Source organism: Neoarius graeffei, chromosome 8 (genome assembly GCF_027579695.1).
Source record: "Neoarius graeffei isolate fNeoGra1 chromosome 8, fNeoGra1.pri, whole genome shotgun sequence".
Classification (NCBI taxonomy): Eukaryota; Metazoa; Chordata; class Actinopteri; order Siluriformes; family Ariidae; genus Neoarius; species Neoarius graeffei.
This window is the reverse complement of record NC_083576.1, coordinates 53,015,244-53,041,765: the sequence shown is the minus strand read 5'-3', so window position 1 is coordinate 53,041,765 and position 26,522 is coordinate 53,015,244. Positions and strand designations below refer to the sequence as shown.

The window sequence follows — 26,522 nt, the reverse complement described above, 5'->3', positions numbered from 1 at the left end:
TTCGTCTTCTCTTTTTTCCCCGGCGGTTGCAGTGAGGGAAAAAAAACAGGCAAGCATGGCTGTTAACATAAACCTAGAGACGCCGCCGAACTTTAAGGCAGGTGTTTGGAGGCACTTTGGATTCCAAAGGAAAGGAGAAAAAAAAACAGTGAGCCGGACAAAGAGAATGCACTTTGCAAAACCTGTTTCGCTCCAATTAAATTAAGATGCTCCAATTAAGATGCCCACTGCACTTTTCAATGTGTTTCAGACAGTGTGTTGTTCCTGCAAAATAAGCAGAAGTTAAATGTTCTCAGGTATATGTTCTCAAGTTTACAAAGAACAAATTGATATTAGTGTTAGCACTGAAATGTATGTGCAGTCTGCAGTGCAAGTTTTAAGTTTTCATAAAACAATTTGATTCTGCTTGTTAAGCAGCACTGATGTGTCCATGCTTACAGAAAAGTTGATAATACTAGCACAGAAATGGGAATTTTCTGTATGTTGTAGTGAAGCAACTCTTGGTTTTGCCAGCAGTGGAATAGAGACAAATATATGTCTGGCAAGAGTGTGTAATGTAGTATGTGAAATGTAATTTTACAGTGGTCAATGAATTCTGATTTTCTTCAGTGACACAGATATTGTGATGTGGTTGAAATTTCTTGCAATATATCGATTATTGCAGAATCACTGTACCGTGATGTTATCGTGGGCAAAATATCACCATAGTATCATATCGTGAGGTATCTGGTGATACCCAACCCTAATATATATATATATATATATATATATATATATATATATATATAATATAACAGATCATGTGACACTTAGATTGCACACAGGTGGACTTTATTTCACTAATTATGTGACTTCTGAAGATAACTGGTTGCAGGGCAATTCCATGTAAATGTCAACCTCACCATGCAAAAATAAAGCAACATGTAATACATCAAAACCACTCCCAGAGATATCACCTAGGCCTGTATTTTACAGATGTGAACAAGCTGAACCAATTTGTAACCAACCTAATATGTCACTGTCAGTCTTTCTTTCTTATAATGTAAAACCCAAGCTAAAATCAACTTTGATCATGTACAATTCTATATTATTGCCACAAGCCACAGAAATGTATGCTAAAATCCACAAAACAGCAAAACAATAGCCATCCTAAATATTATTTAAGAACTTTGATAGTTTTAGCTGATATTTAGAGAGTTTTTCAAAGGGTTATGGTGGTTAAATTGCTGATTTTCTAAACATATGCCATGTCTATTTCAGACGCGTCACATCCATAACGGAATTTCGTCACATCCATAACGCTGACTTTTCCTTCCGAAACTCTGCATGAAATACAAAATATTTTAAACAAAGATTTTTTAATATTCACCTTGGACCCCTCTGTCAAACGGATATCTCCATTTCGACATTAGGTTTACGATTTCACAGAGTTTGATAAAAATGTACAGTCACCCAAGAAAAGTGATACTTTTTCTGTCACATCCATAACGCATCTTTTATTGGCACTTTCTGGCATGCCCTAGATGTACTATGGGAATTGTTCTTGTTCTATCACTTCTCCAGTATGGTACAGCCTTAAAATATGCAACACCTGTTTAAATACTGGGAGACAATAAAACATGCACTGGGTCATTTGTTGCCATTTTGAGTTCAAGTGTCACGTCCATAGCGCTGGAATTGCTCTGCACCAGAACAATTTAGGGGCTTCATAGCAAAGGGGGTGCATACATATGCACACACCAATTTTCAGGTTTTTTTTTATTTAAATTTTTTTTTCTCATTTCACTTCACCAACTTAGATTATTTTGTGCAGATCCATTACATAAAATTCAAATTTAAAAACATTTAAATTGCAGGTTGTAATATAACAAAATAGGTAAAAAGCTGAGGCGGGTGAATACTTTTGCAAGGCACTGTAGCTCTCTGTATTGTGCTCTATGCAATCTTCAGCTCTAAATTCAGCTAAAAGGATCAGTCCCTGTACTCATAGGACAGAGCTCATTAAATCAGCATTTATGCTTCACAGAACTGCTCTTTGTTGAGTTAGGCTGGTATCTTTAATGTGTTCGGTGAGAAAATTTGTTTGCACTGTCTGTATTGTACATACAGTATGACTGATGCTTATGCATATACACATCACATATGCAAACATACAGCTATATTTATTTATATGGATAAACGGACATGGATGTCTATTTATCTGTATCGAAAACATCCCACATTATAACAATTTGTCCATCAAACCCCAGTCAGCTCCAGAATTATTTCCACCCTCTTTAATGATGGGTAAAAAGGTTATAAAACAGCTTTGTGCTTAAGTAGCTTAATTTTACACTGAAAATATGAGAGAAATCTAACCTTTCATTGAAGTAAATGTATCCTATGAAAATTTAAAATGCCCTTATCCAAAAGAGCAAAACATTTTAGTAATTCGTGCAACCTCTCAGTGAGTCTTCTCTTATAATGCATGTTGAAATTTTAGAATACGAAGCAAGGACTCTGAGACTGCTCAGTAAGATCCTTCAGGGTTTTAGGTCCTCTGTTGTGGAAATTTCCTTCTCCGTTCACTCCACGGGTTTTCAATGGGGCTTAGATCCGGGCATTGGGATGACCGTGTCAGAAGTTTGATTCTCTGGTCATGAAGCCACTTTTTTTATATACATATTTTGGATAATGGTGTTGCTGGAAGAGCTAATTAAAGTTAATTACAGCTCTGGCTGTTTTAAACTTCAGAATTATTGCCTCTAACAGCGGATATGGGCATTGTCAGGCATGTAACTTATTTTACAGCCATTGCCTGATTAAATGAACCTCAAAACACTTTTTTGTCTCATTTCAGTTTCCAATTAAAGTTTTCTCATATTCTGTGCGAGTTGAAGCTAATTAACCTAAAAAGTTCTTCATCTTTTTTAACTGTCTTTGCCAAGGGTGACGATAATTCCGGAGCTGACTGAATGAAAGCTTAATCCAGCAAAATAGTTCAGTGAAAGGTAATTATTGCCAAACTGTACTGAAATGACCTTTCTTCAAATGTTCTTGTACCACTGACTAGACAGGAGCTGAATCACAGACACATTTATGAATGGATAGGGTCATAAGGGCAGCACGGTGGTGCAGTGGTTAGCACTGACACCTCACAGCAAGAAGGCTCCAGGTTTGAACCTCACAACTGACGGGGGCCTTTCTGTGTTTTGCATGTTCTTCCCGTGTCTGCATGGGTTTCCTCCAGTTTCGCCCACAGTCCAAAGACATGCGGTTAGGTTAAAGTGCATATTCTGGACCAATTTCGTGTTTTTTTTTTTAATGAAACTATGTCCCTTTACACACTCATCCAGAAGGGTAATTTTGCACAAGGCCATCTGTCTACAGCAGAAAAAAATAAAATAACAAAATGTGTCTGGGAAAAATCCCAAGGGAGTCTGGAGCCAGATTCGTGACGTTATCTGCGGAAGCGCCAGCAGGCTGCGCGAGCTTTGCACAGTTTCAGTGCACAGGCTGTGTAGACCAAGCGCTCCCATTTCTCTCTCATTGTCCGGTCTTTTGGGAAACGATGAGTACTAATCCCATCAAGATTGGTGTTGCTACACCCTCCTACGATACATCTGTTAACCATTTTAGTAATTACGTGATAACGTTGAAGAAATTTTCAGAAAACCACCAGGTCGTTTCCTCATAAACAAACCAGTGCTGACGTAGGATTCAGAGGGAGGCGTCCCGCACGTGACGTCACGAAAATCAGTGCTTCCCGGGAAATCCAAATGCCAAGTTTTTTCAGAGGCGGACCAATTCGCCTCAAATGGCTTGATTTCAACTGAATTTTTTTGGTATTGCGCAAGGTAAATAAAATGCAGAGAATGCAGAATGTTACAGATATTTGACCAAAGTTTAATATAAAATAGGAGAATTACATTGATCTTGCTCCTGAATTTACCCGTGATATGCACTTTAACTGGATACTCTAAATTGCCCATGTGTGTGTGTGTGTGTGTGTGTGTGTGTGTGTGTGTGTGTGTGTGTGTGTGAACAGTTGAGCGGAGAAAACTTCAATAATAATCCAGTAGCAACAGGAAACCACTACTGTAATTTTTCCAGAGAAACTTTGATGGCTGGAACTGTCGGAGCGGCCACGTCACTGCAGTATTGTGCCAAATGGATACAGAGGTAGAGAGGGTCATAAGCTTTTCTTTTCTAGCTCTTTATAAAATGGCTTTATGGTCAGCAAGATTTTAAATAGTAAGACCTATGAATTTTGAGAGAGTGACTGTAACCCCAGCGGGCTTGTTCCTTTTGCTGCTTGGAAGTTTGGTAAAGAATCAAGTTACGCAAAATATAGTTTGTGTGTGTGTGTAATAACGAGCTGGTGGCAACAGCTCGATTACTATTTTGTGCTAAATATATTTACGTGTCATATCTTATTTTCTATTCAGAGATGTAAGCAGGAGGTCAGTTGTCCTGATTTTAAAAAATCAGAGCATAAATTAGTTATTCATTAAATGCTTTTATCCACTGAGGATACCTTATTGACAAAAGGAGCAATATTTGTAAGGACGTTTTACTGAAAACCATGTTTTCAAAATGACCTTAAAAATGGTAAAGTCGAATGTTTACAATGCTTCTTTTGCTGTAACAGCATCTACTTTTGCAAATTTCATCAGGCATGACTGTGACGGATGTTCTTTTTTAAGACCTCCTGTCATAAACGATACATAATAGGAGTCTCAAAATGATAAAGAACTTTAATATTCCTCTGAAGTATTGAGCAAGTTGTCTAGTGGAAGCTAAATGCCCCCATCAAGGTGATGTAAAGCAACCATTTTGTTCCCGACTACTCTTCTTTTATCAGTCACGGCGGGGGGAAAGAAAGGATTTAATTGGACTGCTTGACATCAGGATGATTAGATCCCCAGGCTTTAGCAGGCTGGACTGTCAATTTGGCCAGAGCATCAAAGTGAAAACCCTGTGCCCTTTGTATTAAACACTTGGCATCTCTATGAACCGCCACCACGCTTTAGAAAGAGTGCCAAAGAGATCGACTGTCCTTTTCACTTGGAGATAGTTTTCTAATCTTGTAGTGGCCACACTTATGATAATGAAACATCAAGACATCCATTGTGTCTGCCGTTGCTTGACTTGGTTTGACTATCTTGTGCTCCAGTGTGCTCACGCTTCTCACATCTCCAGACTCAGCCCCCTATAAAGACGCTCGTGTGCTTTCCTTCTAAAACCGTCTACAGTTTGTCTGAGCAGATGATCGGTTTATATTTAGAACTACCTTCGCATTGCAGTGTTTTTCTTTGCTTTATAGTTAAAAGGCAGATAGAAAGAAGTGGGACAGCATCAGCTTCAAATCCAAGACTTTTTACTGGTGGCTGATCCAATAAGCCTGTCCCAGTAACCACAAACTAATATGAAAAAATGTTCTATTCAATTACAAACCACCCCATCACCACTCTTGTTTACTCAGCTGTATGGTTTTCAGTTAAATGAGCATTAGCTTCGATGCCAGGATGGTTCACATGAGATTGCTGTTAATAAGCAAGTCAGGAGGGAAACTGGATTCAGGCACTTTTGTTTTGCATTTTATTAGCACAAGTTGTTTTTCTTCTCGTTTTTTCAAATTCAAATGCAACGCACCAGCCTCACAGTAATGCCATCTGCTGTGAGGAAGATTACTTGGTGGCTGCATCCAAAAGCATTTAACTCATCCAGACCAGTAGTATTGTCTTTGTGTTGGCGTGGCAACGGCAGCAGTTTTGTCATAGGAGGAAAGAAAAAGTCCACATAAATCTTGCTTTGAAATTAGTGCATTATTGGGGTCCAGTTCAAGGATATTTGTTGTTCCCTGTTTGATGGAGGTTTTACAGTAGTCCTATTCTATTGAAAGATCAGGTCACGCTTTTGAAAGAAAGAAAAAAAAAATCACTTTTTATCTTTTATTTGGACATCGTTGAATCCGGGAACCTTTATCATGTTCGTGAGGAGATATATATATATATATATAAACATTTTTGACAGCACTAATATATATATATATATATATATATATATATATATATATAATATTAGTGCTGTCAAAAATGTTTATATATATATATATATATATATATATATATATATATATATATATATATATTAGTGCTGTCAAAAATGTTTATATATATAAAATATATATATATATATATATATATATATATATATATATATATTAGTGCTGTCAAAAATGTTTATATATATAAAATATATATATATATATATATATATATATATATATATATATATATATATATATATATATTAGTGCTGTCAAAAATGTCGCGTTATTAACGCGTTAACTTGACTCAATTTTAATGGCGATAATTTTTTTATCGCGAGATTAACGCTCTGTGACATGATGTAGGTTTTTCATAAGCTTTTGAAACTGCCAGGAACTTGGAACAGAGACAAAACGATAGCAGCTAGACTGTAATGCCCCGCCCCGCACAGCCAGAGTCCTCTGCCCCCCCCCCCCCCCCCCCCCCCCCCCCGAGAACCAGCGCGGGCAGGGCGCGCTAGTCGAGATGGGATTTATGGCTCTTTGATGGGATCCGCATCTTTGTGATCCGTTCTTTGAAAAGAGCCGTTCAAAAGACTGGCTCATTTGGCTCTTTTTAAATATTTATTCAGTTTTAAGAAGACAGCGTCTAAAGAAGCCAGATCCCTCTGAACTGTAAACTCAATGCTATCCCAGAAATCCTTCCTGTAATATGCAAATTTGGCCGCCTCTGATTGGACAGCGCTACGCATCAACAGGCAGAAAGTGTAAAAGTACAAAATGTGTTAAGTGAGCTGAAACAGTAAAGATCAGATTCAATGCAATATTTATCAACGAACAACTTAAACTTAATATAATAGTGTACTTTATATTATAATCAAGCATGTCAAGCCTACCGTCACTGTGTAACCTCTCTCTCTGATTCAAAGTTGTAGACTAACTCAAACAGTAGCTCATTTCACTCCTGGTTCTTTTGCTAGCCCCACGCCGGTGCTCGGCTTAGGTTTTACTTTGCAGTGGCTGTGACAAGACGTGTTATGCTTTGTAATAAAAAAAAAAACATTGGTACAAAGCAAGCCCATTCACTTTTTTATGCTGATAAGAGAATTACAATGGTCTTTTATGTGACAAAAATGTGCGATTAAATTGCGATTAATCGCGAGTTAACTATGACTGTCGCGACATTAATCGCGATTAAATATTTTAATCGCTTGACAGCACTAATATATATACAGGACAAAATGCCTATATTTAGTGTTCGATCTTTACCAAGCAAAACTACAACGGCATGGCTTTGTAATCACCTTGGACAGCAAAGACGCTTTAGAATTCGTCTGCATCAGGTCTTGAAATTTTGTAATCATTGTTAAGTGCATGCTCATTTTTTTTAAATGATTGTCTGACATTGACATTTCAGACTGACAATAAATGATTTGGTTCAGAAATTCAGAGCCTACCTTTATTGTAACTCTGACAGTAGAATTAAGTGAGTCTTAGTGAGCATGGTGCCTTTGGGAAGGTCAGCATAGCTCTCTCTTTCCTGTAATTAAATTACTGATTAGTAGTGGACTGTGAATTAGAGTCACAGAAAATGCACCCATGGCGAATGGAAGGAACGTCGGGGAAATGGCAGCCAGTGCTCACATAATGTCATCTGTACATTTAGCTTTCTAATCTGGCAGGAAGCAGTAGCAAGGACCTCATTTATCATGTCTCACAGGCGTGAGGACTGCCATATTCTAAACACGCACGCGCGCACACACTTGCACTCACACTCACCCTTGGCTAAATGGACTCCTCCATTCTCCCACTTGTGTGCGAACACTGGCAGTCAAGCATGCACAGGTGCTTGCAGTGCACCAATAAGTTATTGAATGATTGACACTCACCATGCTGCCTTTCTAAAGAGTAATTGCTATTCTTCAAATGAAAGCCAACCACAAGTTGGCCATCTGAAATGTTCAATGGACCAATTCAGATTTCAAGATGGGTGATATGACAAAATATCGCATTGCAATACAAGCTATGTATCACAATATATTTAAAAAAAACCCTCCAGTGTTCAATTATACTTTTATTAAAGGGGAACTGAAGTCATTTTTAAACTTGCTTTATTTCTTAATTAGCGTGTTATTCAATTACGTTTTCGGTTTTAGTAACCTTATATCGTGACCCCGTATTGGCAGCTAATTGCAATTAAATATTATACTCATCGGCCTATTCATTTTTTAGCCGTGTTGAATTTAGCTCGTTTGGTCCACGTTAGGTGTCACTTATCCGTGCGATCTTCACGAGACTTGCGCGAGACTTCGAAGCGTGAAGTGTCAGCCAGGTGTCAGTGGCGCCATTTGAAAACTGTTTTCCAAATGAAATATTGCACAAAAACGAGTTTAAATGACGATTACTGCCTACTTTTTCAAACTTTCCTGATTGCTGTCAAAACAACCAAAACTTCCGGCTTGATTGCATCAGCATTCAAAAGAGGGCGCACGCATCTTTTGACAACGTTGGCAGATGTTGGTCACTTTCCCTGTATCCGAAATCGCTCCCTACTCACTATATACAGTGCCTTGCAAAAGTATTCATACCCCTTGAACTTTTTCACATTTTTCCACCTTACAACCACAAACTTAAAAGTTTTTTATTGAGATTTTATGTGATAGACCAACACAGAGTAGCACATAATTATGAAGTGAAATGAAAATGATAAATGGTCTTCAAAATTTTAAACAAATAAAAATCTGAAAAATGTGATGTGCATTAGTATTCAGCCCCCCTGCGTCAATACTTTGTAGAGTCACCTTTTGCTGCAATTACAGCTGCAAGTCTTTTGTGGTATGTCTCTACCAGCTTTGCACATCTAGACACTGAAATTTTTGCCCATTCTTGTTTGCAAAATAGCTCAAGCTCAGCCAGATTGGATGGAAAGCGTCTGTGAACAGCAATTTTCAAGTCTTGCCACAGATGCACAATGGGATTTAGATCTGGACTTTGACTGGGCCATTCTAAGACATGAATATTCTTTGATCTAAACCATTCCATTGTAGCTCTGGCTGTATCTTTAGGGTCATTGTCTTGCTGGAAGGTGAATCTCCTTTCCAGTCTCAAGTCTTTTACAGCCTCCAACAGGTTTTCTTCCAGGATTGCCCTGTATTTAGCTCCATCCATCTTCCCATCAACTCTGACCAGCTTCCCTGTCCCTGCTGAAGAAAAGCATCCCCATAGCATGATGCTGCCACCACCATGTTTCACAGTGGGGATGGTGTGTGCAGGGTGATGAGCAGTGTTAGTTTTCCGCCACACATAGCGCTTTGCATTTAGGCCAAAAAGTTCAACTTTGGTCTCATCTGACCAAAGCACCTTCTTCCACATGTTTGCTGTGTCCCCCACATGGCTTCTGGCAAACTGCAAACGGGACTTCTTATGCCTGTCTTTCAACAATGGCTTTCTTCTTGCCACTCTTCCAAAAAGGCCAGATTTGTGGAGTGTATGACTTGTAGTTGTCCTGTGCACAGATTCTCCGACCTGAGCTGTGGATTTCTGCAGCTCCTCCAGAGTGATCATGGGCCTCTTGGCTGCTTCTCTGACCAGTGCTCTCCTTGCTTGGTCTGTCAGTTTAGGTGGACAGCCATGTCTTGGTAGGTTTGCAGTTGTGCCAAACTTTTTTCCATTTTTGAATGATGGATTGAACAGTGTTTCTTGAGATGTTCAGAGCTTGGGATATTTTTTTTATAACCTAACCCTGCTTTAAACTTCTCCAGAACTTTATCCCTGACCTGTCTGGTGAGTTCTTTGGTCTTCATGATGCTGTTTGTTCTTCAGTGTTCTCTAACAAACCACTGAGGCCTTCACAGAACAAGTGTATTTATGCTGAGAGTAAATTACACACAGTAGGACTCTATTAACTAATTAGATGACTTCTGAAGGCAATTGATTGCACTGGATTGTATTTAGAGTTATCAGAGTACAGGGGGCTGAATACTAATGCACACCACATTTTTCAGATTTTTATTTGTTTAAAATTTTGAAGACCATTTATCATTTTCGTTTCACTTCACAATTATGTGCTACCCTGTGTTGGTCTATCACATAAAATCTCAATAAAAAACTTTTAAGTTCGTGGTTGTAAGGTGGAAAAATGTGAAAAAGTTCAAGGGGTATGAATACTTTTTCCAAGGCACTGTAGGGCACTATATAGTGAGGGCGCCATTTTGTAGCGCTGTCTGAAACCTTAGTGAGGATTTCTGTGAAGAATCTGTCATTATTTACGTCCTATATAGTGCACTCAAAGTATCCCACAATGCATCACGAAAAGTATTGTACAACGATGGTCACTAACCAAAGCATCATGTATTGCGGTCACGCTGAAAGAAATCAAATTAAAAGTCTCAAATTTGATTTAATAAAAGGCAGCGGCAAAGAAGAAAGTATTCAGCCTTGATTTAAAAGAACTGAAAGATGCAGGAACTTTGTATTTATTAATGTGAGAAATACGCTCAGTATAATATGTATTTATCACATAAGAGCGTAGTTCCCACATTAATAAATACAAAGTTCCTGGATCTTTCAGTCCTTTTAAATCAAGGCTGAATACTTTCTTCTTGCATGGGTTTATTATTTTGAAAACCCACCAGCTGACTGATCTGGCACATTTTAATTGTGCGACAGTAATGACGTAAATACCAGCGCGACGGACTAGTGTCCGAAAGCGTTTTTTCATTTTACCAATGAGCTCACTCAGTGCGTTTACATGCACATAGAGAGAATCGAATTTCTGCCGTTGCTCGACTGAAATCGAAGTTCAAAATGCCATGTATACACCTTAATTCGGCTGAAATTGAACCGAACTTGATTTCTCGGAATCGAGCTACACGACCTAGATTATGCGATTTCTGCCGAGCTACTTAGTGCATGTAAACCCTATTGAGCTACATATTCGATCTACTTACTTCAGCACTGCCCCTTCCGGAAGTGACGAGTGACGAGACCACAAGGGAAACACAACAGCCTCGGTCGGCATGACAACGAATCATGACAACGGCATAAATCTTTTCTTTTTGTGGCATTGTTTGCACTGTTAAAATTTAGCTCACTTACTGTATCACCAAATACATCTGTACAGCTGTTGCATAGCTGTGAATTGTGTACATAAACAAGTCATTGTATTTGTGTGTGTGTGTGTGTGTGTGTGTGTGTGTGTGTGTATAATATATATATATATATATATATATATATATATATATATATATATATATATATATATATATATATATATATATGTGTGTGTATGTCCAACATCTGAAGAATGTCAATAAAAACAAAACAATTGAACTTTGTGTGTTTATTAAGACATAAGTTAAACTGTAAGCAAAAAAAAATATTTTTTTGTAAGCAAAAAATGGACTTTAGAAAAATATTATTGTGCAAAATAAGTTGTCTTACAAAACAGTGGTCTGCGCCGGACAGTTTGTAGCCATACAGTCTGTTAGAGCAAGCCTAACAGCTTGAGCACGGAACTGCCAGTGTTGCCAGATTGGGGGTTTTAAGTGCATTTTAGCGGATTTGAACATGTTTTGGGCTGGAATACGTCAGCAGTATCTGGCAACACTATAGCTCTTCTTCATGACGACAACCGGAAGTGTACCAACACTATGGGGCGTGTAGCGCCACGTGTGGCTCGGGTGCACAATGCACCTTGCACAATAGCCCGATTTCACTTGTGCATGTAGGATTGGATTTCTCTGGCACCCCTGCTGGGACCCTTTGCTCGATTACCGACAGCAGCTCGATTTGGCCGTGCATGTAAACGTACTGACTGTATAGTCCTCTTTATAATAATTCCCTATATACAGAGTAGGGAGTAGTGAACGAGTGAGCGATTTCGGACACAGGGTTTGATTTCTGCTGTACGTTTTACTTCCGTCCTACGATGTCTCGCACAGGTCTCAACGAATCTCGTTTACGGCCATTGCTTTGACATATGGACTGATATATTACAGAGCATATTTCAAAACACTCATAACTTGTTATAGCAGTGACAAAATAGCTGTCAGAAATGCATTCCTATATTTAATAAAATGAGAAATAAAATTTTGATGATAAATTTGCCTTCAGTTCCCTTTTAACGTCTAAAAAAATTATGTAACACTGAAAAGGAAGAAAGATTTTGCAGTCTAATTAGTTACTTCAGATCAGAGGTTGTGACTGTTATAAGAAAACTAACTAGACAGATACTGTGACTAAAGTCACAGTGATTTACGCTAGCTCTTACAAACCGGGACATCTGGTCACCGTACCTTATAGATCTGGAACAGTAAGAGATAGAGAACAACGCGTTGCGAGGGGGGGGGAAATGCCTGTTTTTCATGGATCATTGGTGATCCAGATCAGCACCAAAAGTCATAGCAACTTAATTCAGCCCAGAAGTATTTTTCATGTGAAATTTGGTGATTGTTTGAAAACTGAGGGAGAAATAGCGTCCTAAAAATATTAGGAGAATAATAATAGGAAGAGGAAGAAGAATCAAGTAGAAAGATCCTGTGTGAGAGGAACAATTTGCACCAGCACTACTAGTGCAAATTAATTATATGATGTGATGTGATGTCCGAAAAAGTGAATTGACACAGTTTATCACAATATCAGTATTATATCATTGTCTTTCCTGGCCCTGTTCAGACTTATGAATTTGTTTACAGAGTCTTCTTTCCTGTCTCTTTGTCACTCTAGCGAGGAATTCCTATTGGTGCATTTTGTAAGGACTTCAATGAGAGAACCAAAGACATCAAAGAAGGCATTCCTCTTCCCATCAAAATCTACGTCAAGGTAAAATGTGAACAGGTTTTTGTATTTTTAAATCAACTTTCATTTGATTCCATCCACATCGTGCAGCAGACTCTCCGGCACGCGCCTGCTATTGTGGCAAATTGTCACTATCTGCCTTGGCTCATCTTCATTTATCCAGTTTATATGAGTCCTTGGAGATGCTCATATATGGTTTTTACCCCACTTGTTATAAGCAGCCACTGATGCAGTATGAATGTTAAACAATAGATTGAAGCTTGCATGGATATTATGTTCAAATGGAATCCTCGATTCGACTGCGGTGCATAGACTTTGGAAATAGTAGCCACTGTGATGCAATGCACATTGGTTTCACGTGGCCTGAACTTGTCTCATCATCTTTATTCTAGTATATATGCCAAAGACACATCATTTCAGCTCCCGAAGCTAATAGTGATAATATACTCACTTTAGTGCTTTGTCGAGTAACGGAAGTGGCTTGAATGATTTGTGTCTTGGGTGTATTTGGAAAGCCTTTCCTGACGTCTCTTATTTCTCCGTCTCCCCTATGCAAGTGTTGTGTGTCCTCTTCTCTTCTGCTTATTTTTCACCAACCAGGTAAAATAAAATAATGAACAAAATGTAGCCTGTCTCAAGCACTTGCATAAAGATAGATTTACGTATATACACATTGCTGCATGTAGAATCGTTCCAGAGTGGCAGGCTGAGAAGTTCAATATTGAAGGTGCTAAGGATTTCTTTTCATTTCATAAGGGTTACGCATGACAAACTTTAGGGGTTGCATGACTGATCTGAAGCTCTTAAAGCAGGTTCCTTTTTCATTTCTTTCATTGAACGGTGCTCGGGTTAAGCCTTCTGTCCGAGAGCCTCGGCGGAAGACCTTGAACGTCCACGTCTTGTCTTTGGGTTTGTTTGTTTTTTGCATCTTCTAGAGAGGCTCTAAGAAATGTAGGCATGCATTATCTATCGTTAAGTAACATTTGGCTTTTATATCATGGCACTGTCATGAAATCCAACCTGCATATCTGGAGAAAAGTGAAAAATATCATATTTTGCTCTGAATAAGCATGTGTTGTTGATCTCAATCCGGGGCCTCATATGACCAGACTCTAGAGTTTTTTACATTTTCCTTTAGATTTAATCCCCCTCAGGGTTTTTTTTTTAAATCACTGATGTTCACTGTGAATGCTAAGAGACAGGAAAAGTCAAGTTCTGTTGTTTCTGTCGTGTTCAAAGTACAGGAGCACTGTTTTGACACAGTAAGGAGACATTTTCAGAGGAAAAGAGTGACAACAATCATGTTTTTCTTGTCATGGTTTCAGTTTATGCCAGTTTCAGAGGTATTGCAGAGGTTATTGTGATGCTAAAATTAATTTGGAGTGTTTCGGAAATGTAGGAATAGCCCGTTTTGAAATGTCATACTCCTTTCTTATTTGCACTTCTGGGTTGACATGATGATCTTTGTTTTCTGCTGTCTCTCAGTACTTAAGCAAAGGTATTAAATCTAATATCAAATTAATTTTCTGCTTGACTTGGCCAGCATACATCAGTATCAGCAGTATTTCCTCATAATATTGAGCACTTATGGTGCATACTTGTTAGCTCTTCTGATATTCCTCTAAGGGCTCTATCCACAAGCTTAATTTGCTGGTATAAATCTGACATGGTGCTAATTTGGTTTGGTGTAAGTCAGTTTTCCCCAGTTTGTGCAGCCAGAAATGAATAATGCCTGTGGATTTGTACAGTGCAGTGTGTGTGTGTGTATACACTAGTGCATCTCAAACAAATAGAATATTATGAAAAAGTTCTTTTTTTCATAATTTAATTCAAAAAGGTAAATTTCCATATAGTCTATATTCATAATACAACCCCAATTCCAAAAAAGTTGGGACACTGTATAAAACATAAATGAAAACATAATGTGAAGATTTGCAAATCATGGAAACTCTATATTTCATTGAAAATAGTATAATAACATGTCAAATGTTGAAACTGAGAAATGTTATTGTGTTTTGAAAAATATATGCTCATTTTGAATTTGATGTCAGCAACACGTTTCATAAAAGTTGGGACAGGGACAACAAAAGACTGAAAGTGCTGTAATGCTAAAAAAAACCAGCAACCCAAAAACTAATTTGGTTAATTAGTAGCAGGTCAGTAATCTGATTGAGTATAAAAAGAGCATCCCAGAGAGGCGGAGTCTCTCAGAAGTAAAGATGGGGAGGGGTTCACTGCTCTGTGAAAGACTGTGTGGGCAAACAGTGCAACAATTTAAGAATAACGTTCCTCAATGTAAAATTGCAAAGAATTTGGGGGTCACATCATCTGTGGTAGATAATATCATTAAAAGATTCAGAGAATCTGGAGAAATCTCTGTATGCAAGAGACAAGGCTGAAAACTGACATTGGATGCCTGTGATCTTCAGACCCTCAGACGACGCTGTATTAAAAGCAGACACGTGTCTGTAGTGGAAATCACTGTATGGGCTCAGGAACACTTCAGAAAACCATTGTCTGTGAAAACAGTTCATTACTGCATCCACAAATGCAAGTTAAAACCAAATATAAACAATATCCAAAAACACACCGCCTTCTCTGGGCCCAAGCGCTTTAACAATGGACTGAGGTGAAATGGAAAATTGTCTCAAGGTCTGACAAATCAAAATTAGAAATTCTTTTTAGAAATCATGGACACCACATCCTCCAGGCTAAAGAGGAGAGGGACCATCCGGCTTGTTATCAGTGCACAGTTCAAAAGCCAGCATCTGTGATGGTATGAGGGTGAATTAGTGCACATGACATGGGTAGCTTGTACATCTGAGAAGGCATCATTAATGATGAAGGATATAAACATGTTTCGGAGCAATATGCTGCCATCCAGACAAAATCTTTTTCAGGGAAGTCAGTCCGTCCATCCATCCATCCATCCATCCATCCATCCATCCCTCCCTCCCTCCCTCCCTCCCTCCCTCCCTCCCAAACCGCTTTCTGCACATATTAAAACTGAATGGCTCCATAGTAAAAGAGTCTGGGTGCTAAACTGGCCTGCCTGCAGTCCAGACCTGTCTCCCATTTAAAACATTTGGTGCATTATGAAGCGCAAAATACAACAAAGGACACCCCAAACCGTTGAGCAACTGAAATTGTATGCCAGGCAAGAACGGGACAATATTTCCCTTTCAAAACTACAGCAATTGGTCCCAACTTTTTTGGAATTGGGGTCATATATAAGGTGAAATATTTCAAGCCTTTGTTTTTGTTTGTTTTAATTTTGATTATTATGGCTTATAGCTCACAAAAATCAGAAATCCAGTATCTCAAATTATTAGAATATTTCCTAAGATCAATAAAAAATGATTTACAATACAGAAATGTCCAACTTCTGAAAAGTATGTTCATTTATATGCTCAGTACTTGGATGGGGCTCCTTTACGACGAATTATTGCATCAGTGTGGTATGGGGGTGATCAGCCTGTGGCACTGTTGAGGTGTTACTGAAGCCCAGGTTGCTTTGATAGCGGCCTTCGGTTCATTTGTATTTTTTTGGTCAGGTGTTTCTCATCTTCCACTTGACAATACCCCATACAGTGATACTTGAAAGTTTGTGAACCCTTTAGAATTTCCTATATTTCTGCACAAATATGACCTAAAACATCAGCAGATTTTCACACAAGTCCTAAAAGCAGATAAAGAGAACCCAGTTAAACAAATCAGACAAAAATATTATACTTGGTCATTTACTTATTGAGGAAAATGATCCAATATTACATATCTGTGAGTGGCAAAAGCATGTGACCCTTTGCTTTCAGTATCTGGTGCGACCCCCTTGTGCAGCAATAACTGCAACTAAATATTTCCGGTAACTGTTGATCAGTCCTGCACATCGGCTTGGAGGAATTTTAGCCCATTCCTCCGTACAGAACAGCTTCAACTCTGGGATGTTGGTGGGTTTCCTCACATGAACTGCTCGCTTCAGGTCCTTCCACAACATTTCGATTGGATTAAGGTCAGGACTTTGACTTGGCCATTCCAAAACATTAACTTTATTCTTCTTTAACCATTCTTTGGTAGAACGACTTGTGTGCTTAGGGTCATTGTCTTGCTGCATGACCCACCTTCTCTTGAGATTCAGTTCATGGACAGATGTCCTGACATTTTCCTTTAGAATTTGCTGGCATAATTCAGAATTCATTGTTCCATAAATGATGGCAAGCTGTCCTGGCCCAGATGCAGCAAAACAGGCCCAAACCATGATACTACCACCACCATGTTTCACAGATGGGATAAAGTTCTTATGCTGGAATGCAGTGTTTTCCTTTCTCCAAACATAACATTTCTCATTTAAACCAAAAAGTTCTATTTTGGTCTCATCTGTCCACAAAACATTTTTCCAATAGCCTTCTGGCTTGTCCACGTGATCTTTAGCAAACTGCAGATGAGCAGCAATGTTCTTTTTGGAGAGCAGTGGCTTTCTCCTTGCAACCCTGCCATGCACACCATTGTTGTTCAGTGTTCTCCTGATGGTAGACTCATGAACATTAGCCAATGTGAGAGAGGCCTTCAGTTGCTTAGAAGTTACCCTGGGGTCCTTTGTGACCTCGCTGACTATTACGCGCCTTGCTCTTGGAGTGATCTTTGTTGGTTGACCACTCCTGGGGAGGGTAACAATGGTCTTGAATTTCCTCCATTTGTACACAATCTGTCTGACTGAGGATTGGTGGAGTCCAAACTCTTTCGAGATGGTTTTGTAACCTTTTCTAGCCTGATGAGCATCAGCAATGCTTTTTCTGAGGTCCTCAGAAACCTCCTTTGTTCGTGCCATAATAGACTTCCACAAACATGTGTTGTGAAGATCAGACTTTGATAGATCCCTGTTCTTTAAATAAAACAGGGTGCCCACTCACACCTGATTGTCATCCCATTGATTGAAAACACCTGTCTCTAATTTCACCTTCAAATTAACTGCTAATCCTAGAGGTTCACATACTTTTGCCACTCACAGATATGTAATATTGGATCATTTTCCTCAATAAATAAATGACCAAGTATAATATTTTTGTCTCATTTGTTTAACTGGGTTCTCTTTGTTTACTTTTAGGACTTGTGTGAAAATCTGATGTTGTTTTAGGTCTTATTTATGCAGAAATATAAAAAATTCTAAAGGGTTCACAAACTTTCAAGCACCACTGTAGGTTCTCTTTGCATTTCAGGTCAGGCAAGTTGTCTAGTTGGCTGGCCAATCAAGCACAGTAATATCATGGTCAGCAAACCATTTGGTAGTAGTTTTGGCAATGTGGGCAGGTGCCAAATCCTGCTGGAAAAGGAAATCGGCATCGCCATAAAGCTTGTCAGCAGATGGAAGCATGAAGTGCTGTAAAATTTCCTTGTAGACAGCTGTGTTGACTTTGGACTTGATAAAACACAATGGACCAACACCAGCAGATGACATGGCACCGCAAATCATTACAGACTGCGGAAACTTCACACTGGACTTCAAACATATTGGATTCTGTGTCTCTCCACTCTTCCTCCAGACTCTAGGACCTCAATTTCCAAATGAAATGCACAATTCACTTACATCTGGAAAGAGGACTTTGGACCACTGAACAACAGTCCAGTTCTTTCTCTCCTTAGCCCAGGCAAGATGTTTCTGACGTTGTCTCTGGTTCAGGAGTGGCTTGATATTAGGGATGCGACAGCTGTAGCCCCTTTCCTGAAGACATCTGTGCATGGTGGCTCTTGATGCACTGACACCAGCCTCAGTCCACTCCTTGTAAAGCTCTCCCAAGTTCTTGAATCGACTTTTCTTAACATTCCTCTCAAGGCTGTGGTCATCCCTGTTGCTTGTGCACCTTTTCCAGCCAGCCTTTTCAGCAATGACCTTCTGTGGCTTACCCTCCTTGTGAAGGATGTCAATGATCGTCTTCTGGACAACTGTCAAGTCAGCAGTCTTCCCCATGATTGTAGTTGCGTGTACTGAATTAGACCGAGAGATACACAATATTTTTATACTCTTTTACTCAAACTTGAAATGAAATATTCTAATATTTGGAGGGTTTTTTTTTCTTTTTGCATCGTAGGCTATAATTATCAAAAATGGAAAGTATTAAACTAGAAAAATGCTTGAAACATTATAGTTTGTGTAATGAGTCTAGAATATATAAAAATTTTCATTTTCTTAAATAACTAATGGAAAATATAGAATTTTTGACAGTATTTTAATTGTTTGAGATGCACTACTGTGTGTATATATGTGTGTATGTGTATAGCCCTGAGATAGATTGGTGACCTGCCCAGTGTCCCCCACCGCTTGACTGAAGTCAGCTGGTTCCCGCTTCCCCCGTGACCCTGATGGATAAGTGGTTAAGAAAATGGATAGATGGACAGATGCCGATCTCCATACATAGTAGTCAAGTCAACTTTATTGTCAGTTTTGCCAAAAGTACACAACAGAGCCGGGATTGAAATATCGTTTCTCCCAGACCTTCAGTGCAAATATAAACACACAAACACAACAATTATTTTTGGGGGGGAGGGATAAATAGATAAATAAATAAGGTTACACACATACATATGTTTTTTTATACATGAGTATCAAAAAGGCACACACAAGCAGAAATCGTGCAAATGGAGGAAATTGTGCAAATGGCTTAATGTATGCCCAGGTCAAACGGCAGAAAGACGCATGCTGCGATCGGTCGGGTGGCGACCGACCGCAGGTGGACGCAGGCGTTTTGCGTCAAATCCTTCATTGTGGTCAGACATATTGCAAGACAGAGTTTTTAAGCTGAATCTTGTCACGAGCCAGCCAGGAACATCTAGGTCCTTATCTGATCTTTCACCCCTTTCCCTGGTTTTCCCCAAGCTTTCCCCGTGCTGTGGCCAGCACACCTGTCTCTCATCAGTTCATCCACGAAACTATATTATACCGCTCAGATATTCATTCAGCACGGGATTGTCTTCGCCTCAGGATATGTTTTTTTGCCCTTTTTTCCCCCTGGTTTTTGAATTCTATTATTTTGTTACTTTGCTGCATGCTGTGGAGTATTTCACTCGTGTGGATATCTTTTATTGGGACTGTGAGCGCGTCGTTTTCCTGACACGGAAGCGCTTTGAACTTTTGAACTTCTGAACTGTGTTCCTTGAACTGAGAGCTCTTTCCCATTGTGGGGCTGTGTTTCTGGACTCTATCATGCTTTTTTCCTTTTGCGCTCGTTTGGTAGCTGATCTCTAATGTTCGTTTTTTCTCCTAGTTACCCGTTCCTGTATTTCTCCCGTCAGTTCCTCCCCTCCACTCCTCCGCCATCTGGATTAAGATCTGCCTTCTACATGGGTCAACCTGCTATTTCTACCAATTGGAAGCGAATGGCAGCTGAAATGCAAACAGATCGTGATCCACTTGCGTCATTCTGCCTCTACTAAAGACCCTCTGCAACACACTGCCATTATCTGCATCGTCATGTGTCTACCTGCAATTCTGTCATAGCAGTTGAAAACTAGTTGCAGCCTGCCGTCTGACCGGGGCAGTAGGCATATCAGACGCTCGCTGGCTGTGCTGTGAAAATTGTGCATGCAGATGCTCATTTAAGTTTCCAAATCTGTCATTGCTTAACTCTAATATTTTTTATCATGAATACTATCTTTAAAAAGCTTGGAATTTCTGCTTTGCAAAGAAATTTATCTCATTAAGATCTGTTCAGTACTTGGGAGTAATGGCAGGTTGAAGTTGGTACAACAGAGTACACTCTGCTGGCGGGGCATTGGGAAACTGCCGTTGCTTTTTGAGTTACGGGAAGGCGGTCAGGCTCTCTCTCTCTCTCTCTCTCTCTCTCTCTCTCTCTCTCTCTCCTGATTGGTTTCCAACTGGATTACTCGTGAATATTAATCAGATAACTTTTATAGGGATGTTCTCTCACTCTCACTGTTTCTGATGAAGTATTCAGAAAAATTTTCCATCTGCTAGTTTTGATGTTATGATTCACGGGAGACTTTGAAGTGAGTCTTCATAGCTTTACCTACTTATTTTTTTCAAATCAAACTGATTTATGTAAATAAACAATTATTTTAGAATATAACTAGTTGTTTTGGTGAAAAATATTGAGATCTTCGTGGTCGGAATCTTTTTAAAAAACACAAAGGATGTACCAATTTCACTGATGTATTACTTTTAAGCTTATAATACTTATAAACATAAAAGCCAGAATCAAGCGGGTATGTTCACTTTAAATTGTGGAATCTTTGTAAACACAAAGGATGGACCAATTTCACTGATGTATTACTTTTAAGCTTATAATACTTATAAACATAAAAGCCAGAATCAAGCGGGTATGTTCACTTTAAATTGTGGACATCAAGCACGACTAATGACGGTGGTGCTCGAATGCGCTGTGTATAAAAGGGTCAAACTTTTGTTAATTCTCCTCAAAGCAGTATTACTGATATTTATACACCACCTCATTTTTTCTTCCATGAACAAAAAAATATTAGGAAAACCATTGATTTTTAGGAAGGATACAAAATTTTCCTTAGTGATCTGATCTTTTGCAGGCACTAGACAGCAAAGTGTTCAGCCGATTTTATTGGAAAAATCAAGTCAACATGAGAGATTCGATCATCAGGTGGGAATCATGAGTTTCAAGCTGATTGAACCAACAGTGAGTGAGCTGGAAGCAACAACAAAACACATGGACCGGTGACGAAAAAACCAAGATGGCGGTGCCTGTGTGTTTGGTGTATTGCATTATACAACATTAAAAAACGCTTGAAGTAAAATCTCATCACAATGTTGCACAGTATATTCTGTAAATACTGTATGTTATTTATTCTTGAATCGACACTAGTTTTATGTAAATACTTTAAAGGCCAAACGAAAACGTGCTGTTCTCCTATACAAATGTATGGGAGGTTCATCAGCGCAGCAGCGCACTGTCAAGCCTAGTAGTAGTAAAGTGACAAGTGCCTGGTTTGCTTAAAGGAGATACGCAGAGCCATGGCCTCACTTTCATTTATAAATGCCTTGAGACCTCAAGAATGGCACAGGAATAGTTTTAAGCGTTAACAATAAATCTAATATAGTAATTTTTATGATTAAAGTGATTCACATAGGTAGCGGTCTGAGTGAATGACCTTGACGTCCATAACGTCACAGCAGGAAGTCTGTCAGTCTCATCACCATTTCCGCTATACTAAAACACAGAGCTGACTGCAACGCCGATCCTCCATTTTGAGCTAATTTATCGCCATGCCACATGGATGCATTGCTGGCCGATGCAGCAACACAACAAAAGGTGGATTTACGTTGCATTCATGGCCCAAGAATGTTCAAACTGCAAAGATTCGGATGCGTTTTGCAAGAAGTTCACAGGCACATTGGGCACCTATGAAGTGGTCTCTCCTCTCCTCTGCACATTTTACTGAAGACTCGTACGAGACCTCTGATCTGTTGAGGAGCGTTGGCTATAAGCCCGTATTGAAAGAGGGTACAGCACCAACAATTAAATAAAACTACAAGAAAAGGAAAGTATTTATTTATTTATTTATTTATTTTTAAAAGGAAAGTAAGTTCAGTTGCACCCGTTCTCCCGGAGTGCGAGCCGAGGGTTGTTGGGACGGGACATATTATCGCTCGGCCAGTGACGACCTCGCAGTTGTTGCTAAAACTGGTGACGTCCTGTCCCGGGTTTTAGTAATTGCCTGAGCCGAGCAGTAATGGCGGAGTACTCAGTATGGAGAAAATGGAGAATGAGTGGACCAGCCGTCTGATTTCTCCGCTGGATATGCTTGCCTCAGCAGCAGTATCTTGCCCTTACATGGAAGAAGCGAATGAACGGAGAACTGAACGAACAACTGAAAATCAGATTGTTTCAAAACAATTGGCCACAAGGTCGGCCTTCAAGAAGTGAGAACGCAGATGCGTAAGCTGCGACTCTCATTTGGATACAAAACAACAAAAACAACATGTTGTTTACCTGCATTTAGATTAATACATAGGGTTCTCCACTTTTCAAAAATAAAAGGTGGTGGCAGGGGTTTGGGGGTCAGCTTCAAGTCCCCCTGAAGCTGACGGACTTTGGGCTTTTTTGACCGTGAAGCTGGCCAATAAATGGATAGGAAATGCTAAGTCATTGTTAAAATCACTTTACAAAAAATTAACACATTCGTACTGTACATATCATCTTTATTGTCAATGTGAGACTCATTTGACATTTCAGTTGAGACTGATGTGCCTGTTGCGCATCCCTGAATTAATTATATTTTTCTGTGTGTGAAAAATAAATGAACTTCCATGCATAAACAAAATACCCAATTACAATAAATGAATACATTTTTTACAATACACATAATGTTAATTGGGTGAAACCACTCCAATCCATGCACAAGCTGGTGCGCATGCCCGAGACTGGCACTACAAAGCCAATCCGGCCTCCGTAGTTCGGGTCCTTTGACCCAGGAACCCGGAAGTCCTGCAGTAAACAAAGAAGCAACAGGAAAATGCAACTCTCGCCTACACAATCACAGATACATAAAATAAAAGACCTGAACTAACTAGTGTGTGTGTGCGCGCGCTGTTATATGATTTACTGTAATTGTGTATGGTCAGAAAAGACGATAGATAAGCATAACCTTTGCACAATAACACTACAAGCGTGTGCACCCGAAAACTTATTTAGCTGCTGGCTAGCTGCAGCTTGTAGTTTCCAGCGTTACTATGTGTCATTATAGTGTAATGTGTTGCAGTGTAGTGTAATGCAGGGATGGACCTCAATCTGCAGAGCTCGGTGTCACAATCTGTATGCAGCCGGCCAGGTGTTTTTCTATTGCAATCGCTTGGCCACTTCTGGTAGCCCTGTATGCATTCGTTCATGGTCTTCTGCATGTTAAATAGTTACAAAATTATACTAAAGCGAATATTTTATGATGTATTTGGTGTATACTGATGAACTTATGGTTTTTTTGGGGGGGGGGTTGGCCAAGGGAAGGGTGGCGGGCCAGAATTATAACATAGCGGTGCGCCACTTTAAAAGTGCCCGTGGAGAACACTCATACATGTAACTTGTATTGTGTGTTTAAGTTGCTGGTATAAGATTTATTTAATTTGCTTCAGAATGTGATTGTCTCAGTTCATCTGATTATTTAATTATGTTTTATTTAATCACCTTTTACGGTTTATCAGTGAAAATGCATGCATGTACATGTATGTTGCATAAGTTATAACACCTATCCTGTTTTAATGAGAGTCAACCCACAATCAATGAAGTCAAATCAGTGTTAGTTGAACAAGTCGGTAACGGGATTTCCAGGGTGCGATTTGTCAAAAAACAGAAGGGGGGGATGGGTTTTTTTAATCATGAAACGTCACAAAATTAAGGTAACAATAGGCTAATGCCGCTTTTCCACTACAAACGCGGCTGAGCCGTGCCGAGTCGAGCTGAGTTGAGCTGAGCGGGGCTGTTGGAGTTGCATTTCGACTACAACCGCGCTGAACCGTGCTGGCTGGAAGTGGGTGGACACATTGGGTGGAGTTAGCGAAAGTGGGTGGACGTCACGTGATGTCGTTAAGCAGCGCAAACAGTGACATCAGTGACAGTGGCGGAACAAGTCAGAGCCGGGCCGGGGGCGGGGCAAATGACCGGGCCCTTTATTAAAGCTTATCATAACATCATTTTAGGCTACAAAATGTCCGCAACTGCGGTGTTTACCAATTTCAACACTACGGGGTGCAACTATGTTATTTAGTACATCAAGTCCTTCAAACGAACATGTAACTCAGAAACAAAAAACATTAGGATACTGTACATGGCTCATAATAAAACATCAATAGCCTATACTGCGCACATTATTTGAAGGGCATACGAATGAGCGCTCAGAGGTTGCAACGGTGACAGGAAGAGTCAGAAATAAAAGGAGGGCGGTGCAAACCTCACTGAATGCACTGTGTTTACCAATTTCAACACTACGGGGTGCAACTATGTTATTTTGTACATTAAGTCCTTCAAACGAACATGTAACTCAGAAACAAAAAACATTAGGCGACATACTGTACATGGCTCATAATAAAACATCAATAGCCTACTGTGCGCATTATTTGAAGGGCATACGACGAGCCTTGCGCTCCGCGAACTCGTGCACGATGCTCTGTATGTCACTGATTCAGTGAGCTTTTAAGCGGTAGCCTCATGACCCGGAGAGTAAACAATAAACATGGAGGACATGGAGTCGTTAGTGTTGCTGGTCTTGGTGCTGTGGCTTGTTGTCACTGACAACGCCAACAGATACTGGCAAGAGCGTATAGATGAGGCGAGGCGCATAAGGCTTCAGAAATTCTCGTAATTCGTAATTATTCTTCTTCCGGGTTTGCGGTGTTTACAGATCCCAGCGCGCTCGCGGGGCGTGTGTGGGCATGTGAGGACACTCCTCCTCACCAATCAGTGCGCATGGGAGTGTCTGCTCACGCCCCCAACCTCACTCGGCACGGCTTGGCTCGCTTCAGCCCCACTCCAAAACGGTGCGAGTTTTAGGGGCTAAGCAGGGCTGAAACGAGCTGAGTCGTGCTGGTTTTTGGTAGTCGAAACACGAGCCGTGTCGGGCTGAAGTGAGCTGAAGCGAGCTGAAGTGAGCTGAAAAAGGGTAGTGGAAAAGGGCCATAACAGCTCAATAACATCCGATGATATCAAATGAATAACACTAAATGAAAACGAACACTAAACCAGAGATAGTAAATTCATCTTTCTATCTCTCTGACTAAATATACGAACACTAACACACAACAAAGTTCGTATTGCTTGTCGCGTTGCTGTGATGTTTCTCTCCCTCCGGATTAAATGGACAGTGACTCGAAAATCACTAAAATACATGAATACTAAATGAACAGTTTGCTCTGATGGCGTAGTTCATGTGGCCTTTTCTGCTTTCCCGTCGGTGCGCTATCCGCTGCGTTTCGCCCTTCTTTAATCCACATTTCTGCGAATTTCTCAGCAGGTAAGGAACGCACGTCTGGCCCATTGACAGCGAGGAAAAGAAGGCTGTTCAGTGTGGATACATTCATTCTGTTGCGCTCATCAGTAAGGATGTGATTCATGGCGCTAAATCCACGTTCACACTCTGATTATCTACAGTCTATCTATTTGCTGGGGATGTTCGTAGGGTTGCCAACTTTCTCATATCCAAATGAGGGACACTTTGTTCCGGGTGCGGACAAGTACCGGTACAGGCCCTGTACACGCACCCCAGCACCCCAAAATAGTTACAGTACCGAATCGCCTTTAGGTGAGTGTTTCAAATGTAGGCCACTACAAATTCATTTCTAAAATAGAGCTTTTAAAAATTAATAGACCAATTAATGGATATTTTTAACTAACTTAATGCAAAATAACAATTCTAATATTATTGTCTCATTTTTCTCTTTTAAACTTTGGCCAAATAATTCATCAGGCCATATTTATGAAGGCAATGTCATTAACTGAAAAATGATTTGCTGTAGCTGTAAAACCCTGATATTTGCTTAATTGTCCATTTGAAAACCCTAAGAACCTTCTGCAATGCTTCATAGCAGAAGAAGCAGAGAGAAAGACATCACAAAGGCAGGAGTGAGGCAGAAAAGCTCCCCTACTATAAGCTGAGGTCTATCCTGTTTCGGAAGGGTTTTTTTTAAGCTATCTGCTATCCTTATCGAACAGTTAGGCTGTATCCA

At 39.7% G+C, this 26,522-nt stretch overlaps 1 protein-coding gene across 2 annotated transcripts in view; it reads left to right on the top strand.

Annotated features, from left to right (window-relative positions):
• mrpl11 (mitochondrial ribosomal protein L11) overlaps positions 1-26,522 on the top strand; it is a 165,053-nt gene that overhangs the window by 127,634 nt on the left and 10,897 nt on the right. For both annotated transcript variants that reach the window (XM_060926949.1, XM_060926948.1), the window contains one exon: positions 12,758-12,853. In XM_060926949.1, the coding sequence (XP_060782932.1) occupies positions 12,758-12,853 (96 nt within the window). The remainder of the gene's footprint in view (positions 1-12,757; positions 12,854-26,522) is intronic.